Genomic DNA, 22,000 nt, shown 5'->3' with positions numbered 1-22,000 from the left:
TATTATCATCAACAATCATCATCATCAGGTCCACTCTATCAAATTAGTGATTTTCAAGAGGGAATGCTTGATTTGTTTAAGACAATACCCAAATTACCAGCATACATGTGCCTTTAACAATTGAGGAGTTCCCTCAATTCTTCATGGATCCCATCATCAGAACAGCACCAGATTAATGTGGGACCACCTTGGAAGTACCTTCTTTCGAACAAAAAAAGAATTGCTCAAATCGGACCACGGGTCTCGGAGTAATCGCTGAACGTCCTACATTTTAAGAAATCGTCATGATTATCATCAAAACAATCATCATCATCAGGTCCACTTCATCAAATTGGTGCTTTTCGAGAGAAAATGCTCGAGTTGCTTAAGAAAACACCCAAATCACCATACATGTGCTTTGAAAAATTGAGGAGTTCCCTCAATTCCTCATAGATCCCATCATCAGAACAGCACCAGATTAATGTGGGACCACCTTGGAAGTACCTTCATTCGAACAAAAAAATAATTACTCAAATCGACCCACGGGTCTCGGAGTAATCGGTGAACATACATAAAAATAAAAAAAAAAACATAGCCACAACCGAATACAGAACCTCCTCCTTCTATGAAATTGAAGTCGGTTAAAAAATCTATTTAATCTAATGAAACCTGCTCACAAAATTTTAGGAGAATCGGTTGAGAATTGCGACCTGTATATGAGAGTATCCGGAAATACGAAAGCATTTTGCACAAGCTGAAATGTAGACCTCACTGAGGTCACCTTAGCTAACACTCCGGCTTCTTTTAGGTTAGGTTAAAAGGTTAGAATTTTCCTACTGATCGTTCATTTTTGGTCAATACAAATATGTTTATAGATTGCAAAATAAAAGGTGGCAACTCTATGCCCATTTCTTCCCTCTCTCCATCCCTTATCCACATAAGATCAACGCATGAAACGGCAAAACGTGTCTTTAATACTTATGACATTCTCTTGTTTTACAGCCTAACTCATACAAACTCTTACGTTGTCCTTTCTTGTATAAAAACGACTTTATTAGGTCACGTTATGGTTTAATTTTGAACAGTCTTAGATGAGATACGAGTTTGTTGAAGTCGTTAGTTTGTGAAACGGCCCGCTTTGATATGTGATAGCCGTGTAATATGGCTATAATTGTTACACGCGTCTAAATTTACGTAATGAAGCGGGGTTGAAATATCCGTTTCAAATGGCATTTTGTTTTTAATTTCTTGACTCACATATGTCAAATACCCATGTCATCCAAAAGAAAAGAAGTCTATGGATGGGTGACCTAGGGGCTGTATATAGTGTATATAATATTTTCTAAAGAGGCCCCCTGATTACCACTTCGCCGGACGATATCAGCCTGTCAGTTAAACGCAAAATTTGACAGCTCCGGACAACTAACAGGCTGATATCGTCCGGCAAACTGGTAATCTGTGGGCCCCTTAAAACATGCGCGAAAATATATGATTGTTCTTCATACTGACTGAATAATGCGAAACATTAAATCGCGCTTTAGCGAGACATGCCAACAATAGATTTTCATATCTTTGATGGCATTGATAATTTAATTTGTTCTTATACTTTTCATAGTATGGAGTGACATTCTAAGCTTAATACTTATTTCTCCATGCCATTCATCATTGATGTGAAACCTTAAAAGCTTCAACTTATATAGGTATGTAGTGTAATGCTAATTGTAGGTACTTAACTTACATATATCTATATATTCTATACTGGACTGAAAACAAATAAAAAGGCACTAACGCCGCCATTTTCTCTTACTAATTGGTCGTCTTATCGACTCACATAAAAGTACCAGAGTCGACCGTAAACCGACCGGTATCCTCTCAGAGTTGAAAGGTAGACAGAGGTACAATCGGGGTAGAGTTGCCTGGAACGCTTCGGGAAAAGGATGTGCCTCGATTTGTTTTCGGTCGACTTTGGCGGGCGCACTGCCGTGTTTCCAGAAACGAAATGAAATGAAATAAAATTTATTAATGTATGTTGAGAATGGGCTACGTAAGCTTAAATTAATTGCTACTCTAGTAGTCTCACCAGACTCTACCTTTTCAGGCGTACAATACATTTCAGGACGACACATCTATCAAATTTTCTGTCATGTGGCTCATGTACCTATATTCAATTTCAATTTGATTTATTTAAGGACCAACTAAGACCATTTTTAGGGTTCCGTACCTCAAAAGGAAAAAACGGAACCCTTATAGGATCACTCGTGCGTCTGTCTGTCTGTCTGTCCGTCTGTCACAGCCGATTTTCTCCGGAACTACTGGACCAATCAAGTTGAAATTTGGTACACATATGTAAGTTTGTGACCCAAATACGGACATGTAACGTAAACAAATGAATTTTAAACATGGGGGCCACTTTTGGGGGGTAAATGAAAAAATGTAAAAAAATAATTTTTCAAACTATATCATGTTACATATCAAATGAAAGAGCTTATTGTAAGGATCTCAAATATATTTTTTTTATAATTTTCGAGTAAACAGTTTAGAAGTTATTCAAGAAAATAGGCAAAAAATGACCATTCCCCCCCCCTTATCTCCGAAACTACTAAGTCTTAAATTAAAAAAAAAATACATAAAATAGGTCTATACCTATAGATGACAGGAAAACCTATTAGAAATGTACAGTCAAGCGTGAGTCGGACTTAATTACAGTTTTTGATCCGACCCCTACGGATTTTTTAAAGAGATTTCACTCACGTTTCACATAAAAAATACATTGTTAACAGTGCCGGATTACTTAGAGTAGTAGTTTTCTTAGAGTAAATGGGGATAATTTTCTGATAAGATAATCATTTTAAATATTTAACGGTCTTACCTACTTACGAGTAATTGTAAGGTCAAATTAAAAATAATGTTTAAAAAAATATGTTAAATTGAGAGCTAGCTCAAAGTTTTTTGTACTCGTCGACTTTAATGGTTGAATTAATAAAGACTTTGTAACCAATAAGCAAAACAAGCACGTGCTTACGGCACCACGTTCAGGGAGGGCACCAAAATGCCAGGTTGAAAAAGGTGAACAAATTTTAAAATTAGGGACAGACACATCGTTTTTACCACACGATTTTTTTAGCTGTCCAAAAGCTAATTTGCAAAAATAATGGCGCGTAATTCTTTGGGAAACAATCGGTAGCAGTAGAAGAGTCGTGATTACATGCATAGATTCGATTTCAACCCACTCTTTTGCGGTTCGGCGTTAGGTCTTATGCGAGGCCTTCTGCCTTACGGCAAAGTTGATCTTCTGCCTTAATTACACTTGGGCGTGGATCCAAATCCAAGCTCTCTGCTTTCTTGCATATTTTATGCATGAAAACAACCTCGCTGAGACCCTTAAATATCGAGCCCTATGCGAAGCTAGGCTGATAGAAAACTGTCCCATCCCTTCTCTGTATGAAATCCTGGATTCGCGCCTGGTTGGGACTAAAACTAAAATTACGTTTTTATATCGAAAAATTTTCGCGCTCGCTTCGCTCGCGTTTTCAATTACTTTATAAGGTATGATAAAGGTGACATTCGGGTGGCGACTGCAGCAACATTACTCTGTTGCAACGTTACTGCTGCAGTACTGTCAACTTCCGTGATAAAATGATGTGACTGATTTCCATACTAAAAGTAAAAATGTACAACTGTCTATCATATTGCGTTTTTATATCGAAAAATTTCCGCGCTCGCTTCGCTCGCGTTTCTATTACTTTCTATTCTACGCTTTGATAAAGGTGACATTCGGGTGGCGACTGCAACAGCATTAGGTACTCTGTTGCAACATTACTGCTGCGGCACTGTCAATTTTCGTGATAAAATGATGTGACTGATTTCCATTCTCAGCTGTAATGCGGCAATGAACTTCTCTCAATTTACCAAAAAATCAATGTAATCTTGATGACCCTAGGGAGAGGGGGCACCTAGAAATGCTTAGGGCATCAAAATATCTTAATCCGGCACTGATTGTTAAAAATTGTGTAATATACGGAACCCTTGGAACGCGAGTCCGACTCGCACTTGGCCGGTTTTTGTTAGTACAGTCACCTGCAATAATATGTTATACAACGAAGGCCGCAAAAATAAGAGCGCGTCACATATTTTTGCGACCTTCGGAGAGTAACATTATATTATCTTTAATTTCCTATGTAATTTTCCAGTAGGAATTATCCCGAGTATTTTTCCAGCTTTCCACAACTTGCACATTTGTATCTGTGCCTCTGACACGCTCTTGAGTCCGTGGTGTGGACGATTTTCTGCGGTGTTATATCAATAATTGACAAAGAATTGAAACTAATTCGTTTCCAGCGAGTCAATTACCGCGGTAATTATTAGGTTTTATGTGTGTGTGATTGTGTTTTGTTATGAGGTTTGTTACGGTTGGGTGGTGACGTGGTATTGTTTCTTGTTAAATAGTTTTTATATATTACCTATGCATAATATTCATACATCGGATTCTAGGGGGCAAATTGTATGACGGGATCCCTATCCGTCATACAATTTGCCCCCTAAATAGGATCCGATTACTGATAATATTGTCGTATGAATAAAAATTTAATATTCTTTAAAAAGTGGACAATCTTAATATTTTTTGGGCGGTCATTCCTCCAAACTCCACTAGGGTCTTTTTAATTTTGCCTCCGGATCTCGAAGTTTTTTAAAATCTGAGAGCCTACCGCGAACTCCGAAGTTTGCAAAAGAGTAAAGATGCAATTAGCTAACTTCGATGTTCGCGGTAGGCCCTCTGCTGTAACTACAGACCTCCATGATATCCTGTAGCTAAAACACCTAACTTAAGATCGTGTTAATATATTATTGGAACGGTAGCTTGTAAAAATGTTTGTGAACTCAACTGTATATTTTGAGCCATTTTTTTCCAACCGTAATATTTTTTTTTAGTACAACTTGTGTCTGATCTTTAGTTGTACATTCTGTTGAGATAATAAACAGTAAAGGATAACTCACGCTAGACCGGGCCGGGGCCGGGCCGGAGCTTGCGGCGCTTCGTTTTCTATGCAAAGCACCACGTGATCACCGATCAGCCGTCGTAGAATATGACATGTCGGCAGTGGGGTGACACTCCTGATTTCGGGCAAACTCGGCTCCGTTCGGCTCAGCATTGCTCCGAGCAATTATTAGAGTTGACACAACTTGACGTCCCTTTGCGTGCACGACCACAGATAAGATAATGGCTTGAATTTTGAAAACCCTAAATAGCCGAAAGGGATAGTGCCATAAGTTAGAAAGGGGTATCATGATTCGACCCTGAATCGCTGTCAAACTTCTTGTACGAAGTGTCCTCTCTGTACGGTACACAGACAAGACATCCTCCAGACTGAGCATAGTAGCTCTACCCCCTCTGCCACGCATACGGTAATTTTACTACATGTTCGAGTCGAAAGTGTCTTTGTGTGACGTCCGTGTCTTTGAACGGACCAATTACGGCACGGGACTTCGCTGACCTCGTCCCGCGCACCCCCGCATTTTTGGCATCATCGGTTGCATGAAATAATTGCTCTAAACTCGGCCTAGAGGACTCCTAGTCTATGGTACGGTAGTAGTAGTAGTAGTAGTAGTAGTAATCACTTTATTGTACACAACACAGGTTTACATAATATTTACGGAAATAAAGGTACAAAGGCGAACTTATCCCTGTAAGGGATCTCTTCCAGCTAACCTTCGAGTAGATGAGGGGGTAGTACTACTATTCACGGCCGGTCTAGCGTGAGTCATCCTTAACTTACACATGGGACGTGTTTCCATACAGTCAAGCTAAGCCTACACAATTAACCTCCGACTAATGTGTCACTTTGCTAAGTTAAAGCGTTGTCACAACAAAATAATTTGAGCGTTTAAAGCAACAAAGCGGCGAAGTTGCGTAATGTGGCCATTAAGGTAATGAAACTCTTTAATGAAGTCGTGACGTGACATTAAGTTAAGTAGGGGAGGATTTGGAAGGGATGTGTGGCAGCTTAAGTCACACTGGGGAGACACTCCTCGTTTCGGGCAAACTCGGCTCCATTCGGCTCAGCATTGCTCCGAGCAATTATTAGGGTTGGCAGTGTCACCACTTGACGTCACTTTGCGTGGACGACCACAGATAAGAAAATGACTTGAATTTTGACAACCCTAAATAGTCGAAAGGGATAGCATGATTCGTCCCTGAATCGCTGTCAAACTTCGGTTTTGTAGGATTCTGTGCGGTATTACTTCTGTCATGAACATTACGTTACCTCATTTTAAAACATGCGATGGACATTTACCTACGTTACCTCATTTTAAAACATGCCATGAACATTTACGTTAATACCTCATTTTAAAACATGTCATGAACATTTACGTTACCTCTTTTTAAAACATGTCATTAACATTTACGTTACCAGATTTTAAAACATGTCATGAACATTTACGTTACTTAGGTATGAGTTGCTAGTTTTCATTGCTAAAAAAAGAGCGAGTACCTAAAAGTTTTATAGGGTAATTCATCAATTACTGGCCACTGTTTAGTAACTGGCCACCTTGTACTAAAAATAAATTCTATTCACCTATAAACAGAATTTATTTTAGTACGAGTATAAGGTGGCTAGTTAAAGAAGGGTGGCCAGTTATTGACACCCTATAGTACCTGTACTAAACTTAATTCTGTGTATCTCATCATCATCATCATCTCAGCCATAAGACGTCCACTGCTGAACATAGGCCTCCCCCTTACATAGGCCTCCCCCTTCTGTGTATCTGTGTAGGTAGGTATAGGTCAATATAATTTATTTTTAGTATTAAAGTGGCCAATTATTAAACGGTGGCCAGTAATTGACGATTGACGACCCTATGTAACTTGGATCTTTTTAAATCGAGAGATATATGCATCTTTTAGGTAAGCAAAATGTAAGCACGCTGCATCCTAAACCGCATCGGCACTTACCATCAGGTGATATTGTGGTTAAATGCTTACCATTATCTAATAAAAACCGGCCAAGTGCGAGTCGGACTAGCGCACGAAGGGTTCCGTACCATTACGCAAACAACGGCAAAAAAACCATGTTGTTGTATGAGAGCGGCACTTAAATATTTATTTTATTTTGTTTTTTGTATTTGCTGTTATAGCGGCATCAGAAATACATCATCTGTGACAATTTCACGGCTATCACGGTTCATGAGTTACAGCTTACAGCCTGGTGACAGTCAGACAGACAGACAGACAGACGGACAGCGGAGTCTTAGTAATAGGGTTCCGTTTTTACCCTTTGGGTACGGAACCCTATATAAAAAGTATTAACGAATCTTGGTAAGATTTTGCCATTCTGCCAGTTTCATATTTAACTTTATTTACTTGTATCAGATGTATTTGAATGATTTAAATTAAAACAGCACACAGATTTCACACATGTATTTCGTAATAATTATAATATGATCGTATCGGTACTATTAATAACAGTTATATTAATTTAACCTGTAAGTATAAAAATGATATGACCGGGTCGGAAATTAACGTGTTTTTAATCTTCTAGAAAAATAAGGTAAGTATTTTACTATGTACAGTCAAAGAATTTAATTTTCACATTATTTCGTACCTTGCCACAGTGTCAATTCAATTCAATCTACCGGACCGGGTGTGGCCTGTAACACGAGCAAATAATTAAAACATAGATTGAACTCCTCAAACGGGGACACTTTTGTTCAACAACTTTTAAAAATTATGAAGTATTTAGACTCGCTATTTTTCATACAAAATAAATATTATCTTCAATGGACGCCATCGCCACGCCATATCATTGTGATTGAACTTGCTTGTCACGCCTTAAACATAACAAAATTCGCAATACATTGCGTCTTAGAATAAACTTTAAAGTGTATTAAAAATCAAACCACAAGTTATTTTTAAAAGTCGCTGAACTAATGTTGGTCAGTATGAGGAGTACAGCCTACAGTTTAATTTTTTGCTCATGTTACAGGCCACACCCGGTATATGAAAGTCGCTAAGGACCTCATACTATTGTCACTGTGACGAGGAACGAAATGGTACTGAAGTTAAATTCCTAGACTTTACAAGGTATAAATATAAAAACTGCATAAATAGGGACACTTAACTTTCTTACAAGCCAAAGGAAGTTAAACAGCACATGAAAAAAGAAATTTATTTCAATAAATAAAAATAATATGAGCTAAAACTAGGAAATAAATAAAATTAAGTATATGTTAAGTATTGAGGTATTCTAGAAGATTAATAACACGCTTACAATGTAGTTAAAAGATAGACTCGGTCTGGTGCGTTTGCGCAGTATTTCGGTGGCTAATTCCAATAGTCTCAACATATTTTGTACTATACAATGTACTTACAACTTAAAAACTAAACTGATTAGGTAAATAGGAACCTAGGTAATGCAGTTACCAGTTAACTACCTACTATCTTTCATAAATTCTAATTTTGTATAATTATAAATTATTTTATTTTCTTTTAAATTTTGCAAAATTTTAATGACGGGATCACGGGATTCTATCGCGTATAATATTTGTATACTTATTCACTTGATATAAGAAAACTTAAAAATAAATAATAATATACGCGACTAGAACCCGTTTTTAACCCCCCACACAAAAAAGAGGGGTTTTATATGTTTGTCGCCAATATCTGTCTGTCTGTTGCCTGGCAGCTGTCAAATGGATGAACCGATATGGATGAACTGATTTCGATGCGGTTTTTTTACATGAAAGCGAGTTTCCTTGCGGTAGTTCTTAGCTATTTTTGATAAAAATTGATACAGCAGTTTGAAGCATATCAGCTCTTTTAAAAAATAATGTAAGATATTTTTGGTATAAAATGGATTTTATTGACATAATGCATTAGGGGGTGTTTAAATGATTTAATTTTTTATGTAAGATTAATACTACGCAAATGCACCAGTGTGTTCGAGCCTTAACTCAGATCTTTTGATTCCAAATAAAATATAAAAGTGTAAAGAAAACAACTACATCAACAACCTTTTTAAATATAACTTATTGCCCCGATTAAAGTTTTAACATTGAAGAGAAATAAATAGGTTTCTATATACACTACTAACTATATAATACAATTAGCCTAGTTTTTACACTGGATATGTTATTTAAGGTGACGTTATCGCATTACAGATCTAGTGCATAATTATTTTCCATCGTATTTTCACGGAAACGTACGAATGCTTGCTATTACAGTCAGTCTCGGTGCAAAAAGTACTGAGCTTGACTGAAGTAGCATGACAAATACGAACGTTTCCGAGAAAATACCAAGGAAAACAATTATGCGCTACATCTGTCCTGCAGGCCAAGCACAAGATTGACGCGACAGTATCTCGCCGCGAGATAGACAGCTCGATTCGAACTTTAAGACACGTCAAATGTTGCGACTAGATACGATATGGATTAGATATGTCAGTGTCAAAAGTGACGTTTTTGTTTGATAAATGTCACGTTTGACACTGATATATCTAATCCATATCGTATCTAGTCGTAATATTTGACGTATCTTAAAGTTCGAATCGGGCCGAGACTACCCGTCTTTTTCTAACTGTATTAATTAAACAGTTGGTAGTCTATATCGCAGTGAGATACTATCGCGCCAATCATGTGCTAGCCCGGCTGCTGCGTTGTAGCCTCTGTCATCTGTCAAATTCCTTGATAAAATGAGTGACAGAATGAACGTCATAATCGCGGCAGTTGCGGCGGCGAACGTCACTCATTTTATCAAGTAAATTGACAGTAATGCATCTGCAGTTGACATCTGAACGTCACCTTTATTTGATACAGTCTAAGTCACATTTAAGTACCATTTGGGCGTTTTCAGAAACTTTTATTAAGACCATGAGACCAATCAAACTCACATTTTGTCATCAAAATGATATCTAAATTTCAATTTTAGTTATTAATACCTGGTGTGTAGTACATTGAAAACAATATGTTCCATCAAAAATCTAAAACTTATTATACGCCCAATCACGTACGAAAATGAAAGGGTGTAGGAGGGAAAAAAGAAAAGCGATGGTGTTTTAACAAAAGTTTCTGTAAACGCCTGTTAAAAATCTTACAGCAATGTTATACTCTACAAAATGGTAATTAAATGCATCTCTGCCTGCTCTATCAAGTCTTTACTGAAGCAGAGTAGAACTAATGATAATCAGTTATATATTAAAGCAAACTTTTCATCAATTTACTGAGTCCAGGTATGAACAACCTGTCCACTGTATCAAAACACGCGCTTTCCCAAAACCGCTAGCTATTTCAAAATGAAGAAGGTGATAGAAGACAGTGTTCATTCGACATTTACAACGCTACTATGACAAACGGAGCTCAACTTTATTGCAACATTTTTCATTTGTTTTAATTAATTTTCATTGTTTTTATTGTACAATTATCATATAATTATTCAATTCTGATTTTATTGTAATTTTATGTAATATGGGCAAATAAGTCTGAAATAAAATTTTTTATACAATTGCTACGGCTTGATTATGCTCGCCTTACTTTGTTTGATTGTAGGTACATCACTGGGTCCCAGGGAAGCTGCACGTTTCAAATTGTCATATTTATTCTGTCACCCGCTTAATTTATGAAATAGGCGCCTAAACATTGTCATGTAAGATTAAGACGTATCTATCTCTAAATGCACAATAAAGTGTGACATAAACCCCTTTTCCAAATACAATCAAAAGTTCAAGTGTGTTCGATATAACAGTCATTACTTTGTTACATTATTTATTTATAAGATAGGTACATATAATTAGAACTTACTCGTCATGAAATGGATATCTTGTCTATATCGGGCAACGTCAAAAACGCTATTCACACAAGTAAACAGGCTCTTCACACCTGGGCAATAAGAGCCTCTATAGTCACTATTCAAAGTCACTTTCACGTATTAAGCAGGGACTCTATACTGAACGGATTGTGCTTTCTGGCCCCGTTCTTCGACAGGTCTTGTTCCGACGTACTCCCGCCGCTGAGGTCTAAAGATACCGCGCGGCCTGAGTCAAAGTCGAATTTCTCGAAGTTTGAAGGTCCGAAGTGCTTGAAGAACGCCTGTTGAGGGTCCGGGAGAGGGCTGAAGTTTCTCCCTGAATGCGCGTCTGAAGTGGAACTGTCTGAGTTGTTGATAGCGTCTCCGTGTGCAGGCGCTCGGAGTCTACTGGACAGAGAGAAGTCTTCAGGACCGGAATCGTGGCAGGAGTCCCCTCCTACGACATCGATCATGCTGTCCTCTCCGTCCACATCTCCGTCGGAGTCGGAGTAGAGGCCACTGTTCCTGTGCTGAGCTAGGTACTCAGCCTTGAGGGCCTCGAGGTCGACGGCGATGCCCTTGGCGCGCAGCTTGCGAGCTTGGCGGTCGAGCGCTTTGGCCAACTTCTTTCTTCTTCTCGCCCTGGTGATAAAATCAATAGGGCCTAATTAGTATAGAACCTATCATACAGGTTTGAGTGACAATGATTCAAACATCAAAGGGATGGTGACAGCCAAAGTAGATAAAAATTATCGTAACACATCCTTAATTATCCTTACGGTAACAAAGATGTGGTACAATATATTTGACTACCTTGGCTGTAACTATTATATGACTATATAGGTAAGTATTCACTTTGGATTTAGACAACATTTTCTAAGAAAATAAGATCGAAGGAAAATTATACAGACACATGTTATGTCATTTATCATTTATCTACAAGTGAGATTCAGTCTGGTAAAACAATAGAGTCTGTGCGAAAATAGAATATTGGTTCCCATAATTCCACGACTCTTCTCTCTTCGCACAGACTATTAGCGGATGGTGCTGGGCCTAAAATACGGCGTTGCGTGAATAAGAGATTTCCTTTGGCAGGATTGGTCCTTAGGACCCAAGGATGGATTTAAGAAGTGGAGCCACCGAGATTTTTGAGATGTAAATGTAAATTTTTAGGGGGGGGGCTCTCAACTTGATCTTGATATATATATCATTTAAGCTACTAGGCCAAGTTTGGTATCGTTTTCGTATAAAACGGGGATGCCGAATTCATTTCTGATATCATACTGACACCATTCCGAAGTAAAAATACATAAAATATGAAAAAAATACTTTTTTTTTAATTCCTCTTCACGCTTAAACCGCTAAACCAATTTAGTTAAAATTTAATGGAATAACATAGCCTACTATAAATCTCAAAAATCATCCTTTAAGGGTGTGAAAAGGGAGGTAGAAATTTGTATGGGGATTCAATAACCGCTGAACCGATTTAGATAAAATTTGGTATAGAGATATTTTGAGTCCCGGGGAAGAACATAGGATAGTTTTTATTTAAAAAAAAACTCTTAAAAGTGAAAAGGAAGGTGTAAGATTGTGTGGGGAATCAATAACGGCTGAACCGATTTAGATGAAATCTATGTCTACATCTTTGATTTACTTGAAAATGATACTAAACTTGACATAGAACCTAAACTTGAATAATTATTAACATCAGATGTCGCCGACGCTTAAAAAACCTGCATCAAAAATCTGGGTGGCTCCACTTCTTAAATCCATCTTTGGGTCCTAAGGACCCATCCTGCCAATGGAAATCTCTTGTTCATGCAACACCGTGGTTGACCTTTTTATGCTCTGAGCACACTCAACTATATCAGTGAAAACGGGAGATTGTCTCTTCGCGCCTAGATTTTCTACTGACCAATTAGTTTTTGGACTTTCTGGTTCTATCAAAGGTCCTAGCCCAAGTAGCACAGATAGCTCTATAACTACTCACTTTTAGTTCTATCTAACGCTCTGTGCGTATTAAGATACTTATAAGAGCACACTCGTGGTCCTACAGCTGTAAAATAGATCTCAGTGATATTTATATAGCTTTGGGCTGATTAAAAGCTGCATTACGGCTCTGAAAACTACCATTAATACGCAAAGAGTGATATAAAGGTATATTTGCTACGACCCTATACAGCTTTAAGGGTTATCAAATGCTTTAACCGTTATAAGGTCTGTTTAGTGGATAAAATTACGCCATGTGCTGTATAAGGAGGTAATTGTGGACTTTTATTACGTTGACTTATTAAGGGAGCACAAGTGAACTATTATGAAGCTAATAGACGTATAATGGAACACATTTGGCACATAATACAGCTTGTCGCTTAACATGTTTACCGTTAAGCAGCTTTTATTACACTGACTTTTAAGGGAGCACGAGTGAACTATTATGAAGCCAATAGACGTATAATGGAACACACGTGGCGCATAATACAGCTTATCGCTGAACATGTTTACCGCTAAGCAGCTTTTATTACGCGGACTTTTAAGGGAGCACGAGTGAACTAATATGAAGCCAATAGACGTATAAATGGAACACATGGGGCGCATAATACAGCTTATAGCTGAACATGTTTACCGCTAAGCAGCTTTTATTATTCTGACTTTTTAAAGAAGCACGAATGAACTATTATGAAGCCAATAGACGTATAATGGAATACTTGGGGCGCATAATACAGCTTATCGCTGAACATGTTTACCGCTAAAGCAGCTTTTATTTCGCTGACTTATTATAAGGGAGAACGAGTGAACTATTATGAAACCAATAGATGTATAATCGAACACATGTGGCGCATAATACGGCTTAGCGCTGAACATGTTTATCGCTAAGCAGCCTATACTACCATTGGGACTGTCTGCATAGCGGCTGTTTAAACGTTCACAAGATGCCTTATAACTGTTTAGAGGTTCACTAGTGTATCGAAATAACGACTTGGACTTTATAGTGGTTCACTTAAGTATCTTTATCAGATATATAACAGTCGTATGCTGAATATAAGAATTTTAACGGTTCACGTTGCTTTTTAACATTGACCGCCATTTTATTGTATATAACCTACAAAATTGAAATTGTATTTCCAACTTTTAAGGGTAACAATAAGGTTTTGTGCCTGAGTTCTTAACCTAAATCATTAGTTTAGTACTTCCTATAACGTATTATTAACTTTTTATCTCATAATTCTGTCCAAACCACTGGAATAGTTTTTACACATAGCTTATTTATATCACTAATTTAAATAAATACTGATTATTTTCGTGGCGCACTGAAATTTTCTTAGATAATGTATATATATAATGTCAATAAACTTGCATTCCCAAACATCTTTCTCGCATTAATATATAAAAGATCATGTACAAACATTTAACTAAACACTTTAACAAAATGACTTATGGTGTCGTTGCGCTTAACGTTTTTGCTTCAATATAAATATGTTCACCTCTGCGTTCGTCGTCACTATACCAAATATAATAGCTGATTTTTAAGGCAGAGGTGTAAAAGTATGTTATTAATTATCTTTTATTCAGCCCAACGTCAATCTTTCCCGGTATTAGGGCGCACATGTGACATATTAGCTGAATAAAGGGTAACTGGTGGTCTCTTACCCAGTCAATATACACCTCTTATAACTCCTGTTACCCCTTATAATTCCGTTAAATTGCTGCTACAATGCTCTTAAGTAGCTATGTGACCTTAAGGCTGCCTAAATTTGTGCCCATTTAAGAGTTATAAAAGCTGAAAAGACGCTTATACAGCTCTTATGCAGCTTTTATATTCCAGCTTCAAGCGTATTCGAACTTCATTATGCGGCTGCTATACAGCTAATCTGTGCTACTTGGGAGTGACCTTAAAGTACCGTAAGTGGCTCACCTCTCGCGGGCCCTGAGCTCGTGCGGCGGTATGGGTTCTCCAGAACAAGATTGTGGGTGCGCGTTGTGCGCCGGCCGTCCTGGGCCCTTTTTTGTGTGCTCCTTCTTCCGCCATTTTGCTCGTCGGTTTTGGAACCATACCTGTGGACAATGAACACACTTTTAGATTACTAATTATAAAATAATTAGGTACCTTTGATATATAAAGCCTGACCAGGAACATATGATCACGCGCCGTGTTGCGGAATTCACTGGAACTATTTCTTTTTTGGGTTCCGTACCCAAAGAGTAAAAACGAGACCCTATTACTAAGACTCCGTTGTCCGTCTGTCCGCCTGTACCACTGTCCGTCTGTCTGTCACCAGGCTGTATCTCACGAACCGTGATCGCTGGGCAGTTGAAATTTTCACAGATGATGTATTTCTGTGGCCACTATAACAACAAATACTAAAAACAGAATGTAGTCAATATTTATGTGGGGCTCCCATACAACAAACGTGATTTTTTGCGGTTTTTTGCGTAATGGTATGGAACCCTTCGTGCGCGAGTCTGACTCGCACCGGTTTCATACTATACTGAATTGTCACCCTGTAACATGAGAATAACAGCGCCCTCTTGACAATGATCATATGTTACTGGTCAGGCTTTACCAAAAAGAATAGATAGTATAGAGGGGTCCTGTCATTGTAAATTTTGTAGTCACTGTAAATTTACTGCCATCTATCGACACACGACTAAAACTCAAAATGAAAACGCATAAAGTTATCAAAAAATGTATATATATATGGATAAATGATTTTATTATTTTTATATCATTTTGATCCATGTTCATTCACTGATATCTATGTGTTAAAATTGTTAAATATGAAACGGTGTCGTCACGCCATCTAGCTGAGGATAGGCTAAAGGTGTGTGCGACATCTATTCGAGAATGACTTTTACTTGAATTCCGAGGCACGTTTTTTCCTTAGACTTTATACGTCTTATACGAAGTTACATATGTCTTTGGCTTTACTGAAATAGACGTTATAGGCGAACGAGTCACGATCTCAAATAGTTCGGATAATCGAGGTTCCACTCCTACGTTATAATTTATACCCCCTGGTTCACCGAGCACAACACTCCAGACAACTTTTTCTACGACGCTAAACACCGTATTACACCTTCTGATTAGCCCTAATTATGACTAGATAGATTAACGAGTTATTGTAATGAAGCATTGTTCTCGAAACGTTGTCACACGGTCTGTTTTACTAGACAAAGTGGGTGAAGTATCTAAGAGAAATTGATAATCTTGGCGTCTGCGCGATTACTCGTAACATTAGAAAAAATCAATCTAAAGAGAATCAGTTCATAAAAATGACGTTAAATATAGGGTTAATTTAAAACATCATGTCAAAGTTACAGATTGCAAGTGCGAATATTATAACATAATCGCCCGTTAAAATAGGAATCACCAGGACAAAAAAACATAAAACGCAGAATATTTATGTACATATTTACCAAAAGCACATTTTCCAAGATAAATCAAATCCGAGCACAACATGCCAATACTCCCCAAGGAGGCTGTACTAATGGTCTCCCCTTAAGGGGGAGGCGCTCATTAGGGGGGGGGGGGGGTGCGACGCCATTATGTGGCTGTTTCGATTCTATTCCATTTCTAATCACTGGTGCGATTAGTCGATGCATTAAAAGTAAGGTACATAATAGTAAAGTAGGATAACAGGTAGCTTGTAGATTTAGGTAAGTTACTTACTGAAACGATTTTGTTAAAATTTGGTAAATACTTAGATAGAGTTCCCTATTCTGTTCAATACAGAGTGAAATTGATATGTTTGCCCTTACGCTGAGAGGTGAATATGTGGGTCATACTGAACAACTTTTACTATGGGGCCAACCCCGAAATCGTGAAAAAAAAATCAATGGTCCCATAGACAAGATTGACATTTGTGATTCACCGAAATGTATGAGACGGTAGATTGTTTTCGCAATTTCGGGGTTGGCCCCATAGGCAGTAAAAGTTGTTCAGTATGACCTACATTATCCACCCCACAGCGCATACGCTGTGGGTGGATGGTTGACCATAGTCAAACATAACAATTTCACCATGTTTAAGCGTATTTTTACCGTATATCATACAAAACCTTCCTCTCAGTACTTGAATTTCGTGCTTATTCCGCCCAGAAGCTCTTCAAACTAACCAAATTTTATCAAAATCTGACGTAAAAAACAATAAAATAAAAATCAGCCTTTTACATTTTATCACCTTGATTTCCACAAAACCCCGTCGCTAAAGCCCGGGGTGATCCCCGAACCGAAATAACGAAACGACACCCTTTTGTTTACAATAAAATAACACAGAAAAGAACAATAACCAATTTGTCTACCAGCCCCAAAATCAGATACACATCAATTACATTACAAAATACGCCTAACCACTAATTTCTACCCAAAACAAAAAGTCCTAAGTCACTATAAAAGTCGTTAAAAACATGACGTTTATACTTAGATCAGCTTCAAATAATCCGACTAAAAGCGAAAAGTGTTACATGTTCTCGCATTGCGTAGATACAGCACTTTTTAATTTGACAGGATTATACGAAAAGGCGTTTTTCCAAGGGTAACTGTAAATACGGCGAATACATGGGGGAAAATTCTTATTTACACGGAGGGGAGATCCGGCAATTGGACGATACGATTTCCACAAATGGTTTTCGTATGAATCCCGTTTTTTGGGCAGTTTAAGGCAATTCGCGGGGGATAGTTGGGTTTAAACAAGTTGGGGTTGGAAGGTTAGGCGAAAGTGCCGACGCGAATTGTTGTGGTGACAGCTGTTACAGTAGTTTTATTTTACATAGTAGCAATGAGAACTTGAAATAGAGGCGGATTGTCAAAGTAAATTATGTAGCCGCAGTAAATACAGGCCTACTGTAGAGTAGATGGAGTTAATTTCAATATTTAACAAATAACACATATCAGTGAAAGAATAAGGATCAAAGTCAAATGGCGTTCTAACAGTTTAATTTTCTGTCGAAAGATGGCAGTAAATGTACTGTGGCTACATAATTTACCATGACAGTAACTCTCTATACACTCTCTTTGATAGTAGTAACAGTATTTTCATTTTTCAGTATTTTAGTGGCAATGATAACTTGCGGGGATAGTTATCGAACTTATCGATATCTAGCTGTTAGGGGTGATTGTTAAGCTGACAAAAGAATAAACATTATTATAACAATGTATAAGTAGGTATGTACCTGTATGTACAGGTACAGTCGAAAAACCCTCCCCCCTCTTTTTTCGTATGTCTGCTAAAGATCACTACACTACACTTTATAAAACAAAGTGCCCCGTCTCGTCTGTCTGTGTGTATGTATATTGTATATTCACGATAAACTCAAAAACTACTGAACGAATTTTCATGCGGTTTTCATGTATCAAAAGAGTCATTATTGAGGTAGGTTTAGGTATAAAAGTTAGGGTTTTGTGTAACACATGCGAAGCCGGGACGGGTCGCTAGTCATTATTATTTCAATTTAGGTCGTAGGTTTCCCTAATATAAAAATAGAGCATATTCGTCTAATTATTATATTGAGTAAAGTAGTATATTTAATAATTTCAAATATAACTAAACATGATGAACATGAATAATAGAATGTATACCTATCGACCTTATTCGCTATTTAAATATAGGTACCTACTCTTATATTTGCTTAGGGATCATCCATTAATTACATCACACGTTTAGGGGGCGGGAGGGGGTTGAGAAAATGTGACATGTTGTGACAAGGGGGAGGGGGGAGACACAAACTTTGTGACGTCACTTTAACTTCATCAGTAACCAAAGATTAATTTAAATTATTTTATTCGCTGTACAGTTAAATAGCCAGTTTTTGGAATCATAATCGTTTTTATTCGTTTAATTTTCTTTCCCAATCAGTTTTGGGTTATAAAATTACTAAATATTTCTTTTTTCAAAAATATTTTGATAATTATTTATAGATTTGCCGATTTTGTTGATAAAATGTGACGTCACACCAAGGGGGGAGGGATTTGCCAAATGTGACCAAGTGTGACAAGGAGGGAGGGGTAAAAAACCTAGAAATTCGTGTGACGTAATTAATGGATGACCCCTTATCTGTATATAGAGATGATATATAGGTATCGGTAAAGTATGTACCTATAGGTATGTAGTCAAATCTTTGTTTCTCAAATATGAAATTGTGCACATCATGTCTGAGCCCTAATTTATATGAAATCCCCTGAATAACCCACAAACGACATATAAAACCTTAAATTATTGTGTTCAACGCTCGCTTCACACGTAAAACACATTTTTATTCGATACAACCCGCTGTATTTCAGAGCAATAACGCTATCTCTTTCCTTTCAGCTTTTCAAATTGATATTGGAAGTGTGAGATAGAGACAGATATAAATTTCACATGCTCACGCAAAACGGTTAACACGGATCATAGATATGTATACAAGTTTCGCCGTATCACAACGGGGTAAGGTCGAAAAGTGTTTACATGTATTTGGAGCGTGCGTTTCGTTTGACGCGAATTTCGGTTAGGGTTGTCTCTGAGGGGGTGTTGTTTTGATTGCCGTAATTGAACTGTCAATTGAATGGTTCGTCGGTTGAATGGTGGACTGCCTTATAGCTATTGTATCTTATAACAATTTTATTAGTTTGATTAAGCGAACAATTCTCAATGGAGACTTGGCAGGCAAATACGTGTTAAAGGGTGGGTAAATATTTTTTCTCAAAAATGGACGGCAAAGTCGACTTTGCCGTTTATAAAATAGGTCGTGAAGCGCGTAGTTTATGGTCAGTCAAAAATTAAAAAGTTAAAAACATTGCAGTCTCGATTTTGGGACTGCAATGTTGCATACAAATTCCATTATTTGTCGAGTTCCAAACTTTTTAAAAGTTGAAATGGCCATATCAAATGAAGGCACAGGCCCATTAAACAGCCAAACAGATGATTAGTACCGCGACTATTTAGCTGTCTCAAATAGGTTGACGTATTTTCGGCAGAAAAATACACTTCTATTTTTTTATTAAAAAAATAAAAAGGCGGCAAAGCTAATTTTTTCAATTGTTTCTTCTTATTTCTGTGAAAATATATACGTAAGAACGTTGCTTTTGTAAAATATTCCTATTATATTTATATTTCTTGCACCATTTTTGAGAAAAGCACTATATATGACTCGGCTGGAAGGCTACTTGCTGGCTTCGGATTCAATCGTCCGTTTAAAACGAATCCTCAGCCTGCAAGTAGCTACTTCCGAGCCTCGACAATAATGTACTATTGTTAATCTCATGGTTCAGGGGTTTTATTCTATAATTATTTAGATCATTTTATTCAAAGTTGTATACGTTTTTTACTCAGAATCACGAGCTCTAATTGTGAGTTGAATTAACATAAAAAATACCCAAATGTAAAAAAGAGTACTGCAATACAACTTGAAATAAAATGACACACTAACGCTTCTTACGCGTAACCAAAGTTATAATTACTATATACTAATTACTGATTAAGTTATAAGAAAAGACTGTAAGGATATCTGTAAGAGTGAGATACGCTGTGAGAGTGTGATATTTTTGAAGTGAAAACTTCTTTAGCGGCGCTGTGCACTTTTTGTGATGGGGAAAAAATTTTAAACTCGTAACATGTGTCACGTGACCGTGAGACGTAAGACGGACACGTGACCTGACTGTTACAATGTCATTGAGTCTTTCTTTATTCATTTAAATGCCATCTAGTGAGTTTGTCACTAACTGGTACTAATAAAACTCGAGTACTAACAGTGATGTACTTAGGGGTTTCAAGTAATGCGACGAAATAACGCTAGATGGCGTTAACCTCAATTATACATAGTGCTGCAGACATTATGCACTAGATGGATACTAGACTAGATTTGCGCTGTTATTAATATTTTGACGTAAGACGTAAGACGGACACGTGACCTGATCGAAAAACTTACAATGTCATTGAGTTTTCACTTCTTCCGGCACTCCCAGAGTGCAACCCGTTGTTTTTTTAAATTAGAAAACCGTAACAGATGGAAAAATGCCATAAATTCATCAAAATTTTGTATGAAACCAACAAAAATGTACTCGTCGGATACTTCGATATAGTATACTTTGTGTAATGTAGGTATTATAAATTGTTATAATTGTTATAATACCAAGACACCTAATTACACGTAAAACCTAAAGTTATTTATTGAAATAGCTTCATTTAAAGATCTTGCAGTGAACTACTATTCACAGATTTTCAAACTCTGCCAAACATCTTATACTACAACTTGTAGCCTTATTATTAATGACAATAAAGATTCCATTACAGATTGTGCACTATTTAATTATAGTATCTACAGAACGCTGCATGCCGCAAAGCCGCATTAAATCACTTTAATACGGGCATTACATTTTCAAGTGAGAAGATTACTCAAGTGCGATAATTTGCCGCCGTTGGCAACCCTACCAACAGGCTCCATGTCTATCTTTTACTGTAAGCCTAGGGCGATTCATACCAACGAGAAAACAGGACAGGGAATATATATAAAGTTTCGCGAGTGAAAGGGACGGAGAGGAATCCTTAAATTTTATATTCTATCCGCATTTTGTCGCCTAAGCGTTCCATTTAGTGTTCCATATTTAAACGCGCTTTTTTCTTTTTTCTTTTCAACCAACCGAAGGATGTAACTTTTTTCTGAGTTTTCCAGCCAGCAACGGATGTGTTCGGAATACTGATGTGTACTGTTAGGGAATGAAATTGGCATATAAATGTAAATTTTATGCTATGAATTTTAAAATGCAGTCGATACTTCCGTGGTTCCGAGTTTGGCGGGGGGATGAAATTAGATTAGAATACGGCGGTTTGGGTAAAACATGGAGTCTTAAAGGCTTGCGTGGTGTCTTTGTGAAATTTAGCGGCCATTATTTTGCACATTACGTTTACACACGTAAATTATTAATGTCAAGATATTTTTAGATTTTAAACCTCATCTAAATACCAAAATATGTTATACGTAAAGTCTGTGCGGAAAGAGAAGAGTCGTGGAAAGTATGTAGGTATGGGGCCCAATGTATTCCATGACTCTTCTGTTTCCAATTCGACTCTAATAAAAAGGTTAACCAAACTTAAGTAATTTATGTCTCGAAGCTTAAACTGATCGGACATGATCGTCGATCAGAAAAATGAAAACATCAAACGGAACTATAAAAATAGATATCAGAGAAAGAACAGCAAAATAACCTCTAGACCTCGATCGAGCGAACGCAGGAAAATAGAGAAACGAAAGAGGAAAAAATCCACTTTAC

At 37.3% G+C, this 22,000-nt stretch overlaps 2 protein-coding genes across 2 annotated transcripts in view; both read right to left on the bottom strand.

Annotated features, from left to right (window-relative positions):
• Positions 1 to 6,631: 6,631 nt before the first annotated feature.
• LOC134791246 (phosphomannomutase) overlaps positions 6,632 to 22,000 on the bottom strand; it is a 317,911-nt gene continuing 302,542 nt past the window's right edge. Inside the window, exon 2 of the mRNA XM_063762228.1 lies at positions 6,632 to 6,644. The gene's annotated coding sequence lies outside the window, so the exon portion shown is untranslated. The remainder of the gene's footprint in view (positions 6,645 to 22,000) is intronic.
• Positions 7,382 to 22,000, bottom strand: part of LOC134791257 (homeobox protein unc-4-like) — a 68,737-nt gene continuing 54,118 nt past the window's right edge. The window contains exons 3-4 of the mRNA XM_063762239.1: positions 14,670 to 14,809; positions 7,382 to 11,398 (exon numbers count right to left, since the gene is read on the bottom strand). Coding sequence (XP_063618309.1) covers positions 10,891 to 11,398; positions 14,670 to 14,809 — 648 coding nt within the window. The 3' untranslated portion in view covers positions 7,382 to 10,890. The remainder of the gene's footprint in view (positions 11,399 to 14,669; positions 14,810 to 22,000) is intronic.

Source organism: Cydia splendana, chromosome 6 (genome assembly GCF_910591565.1).
Source record: "Cydia splendana chromosome 6, ilCydSple1.2, whole genome shotgun sequence".
Taxonomy (NCBI): domain Eukaryota; kingdom Metazoa; phylum Arthropoda; class Insecta; order Lepidoptera; family Tortricidae; genus Cydia; species Cydia splendana.
The sequence above is the reverse complement of the archived record's forward strand: the minus strand, read 5'-3'. Positions and strand labels throughout refer to the sequence as shown.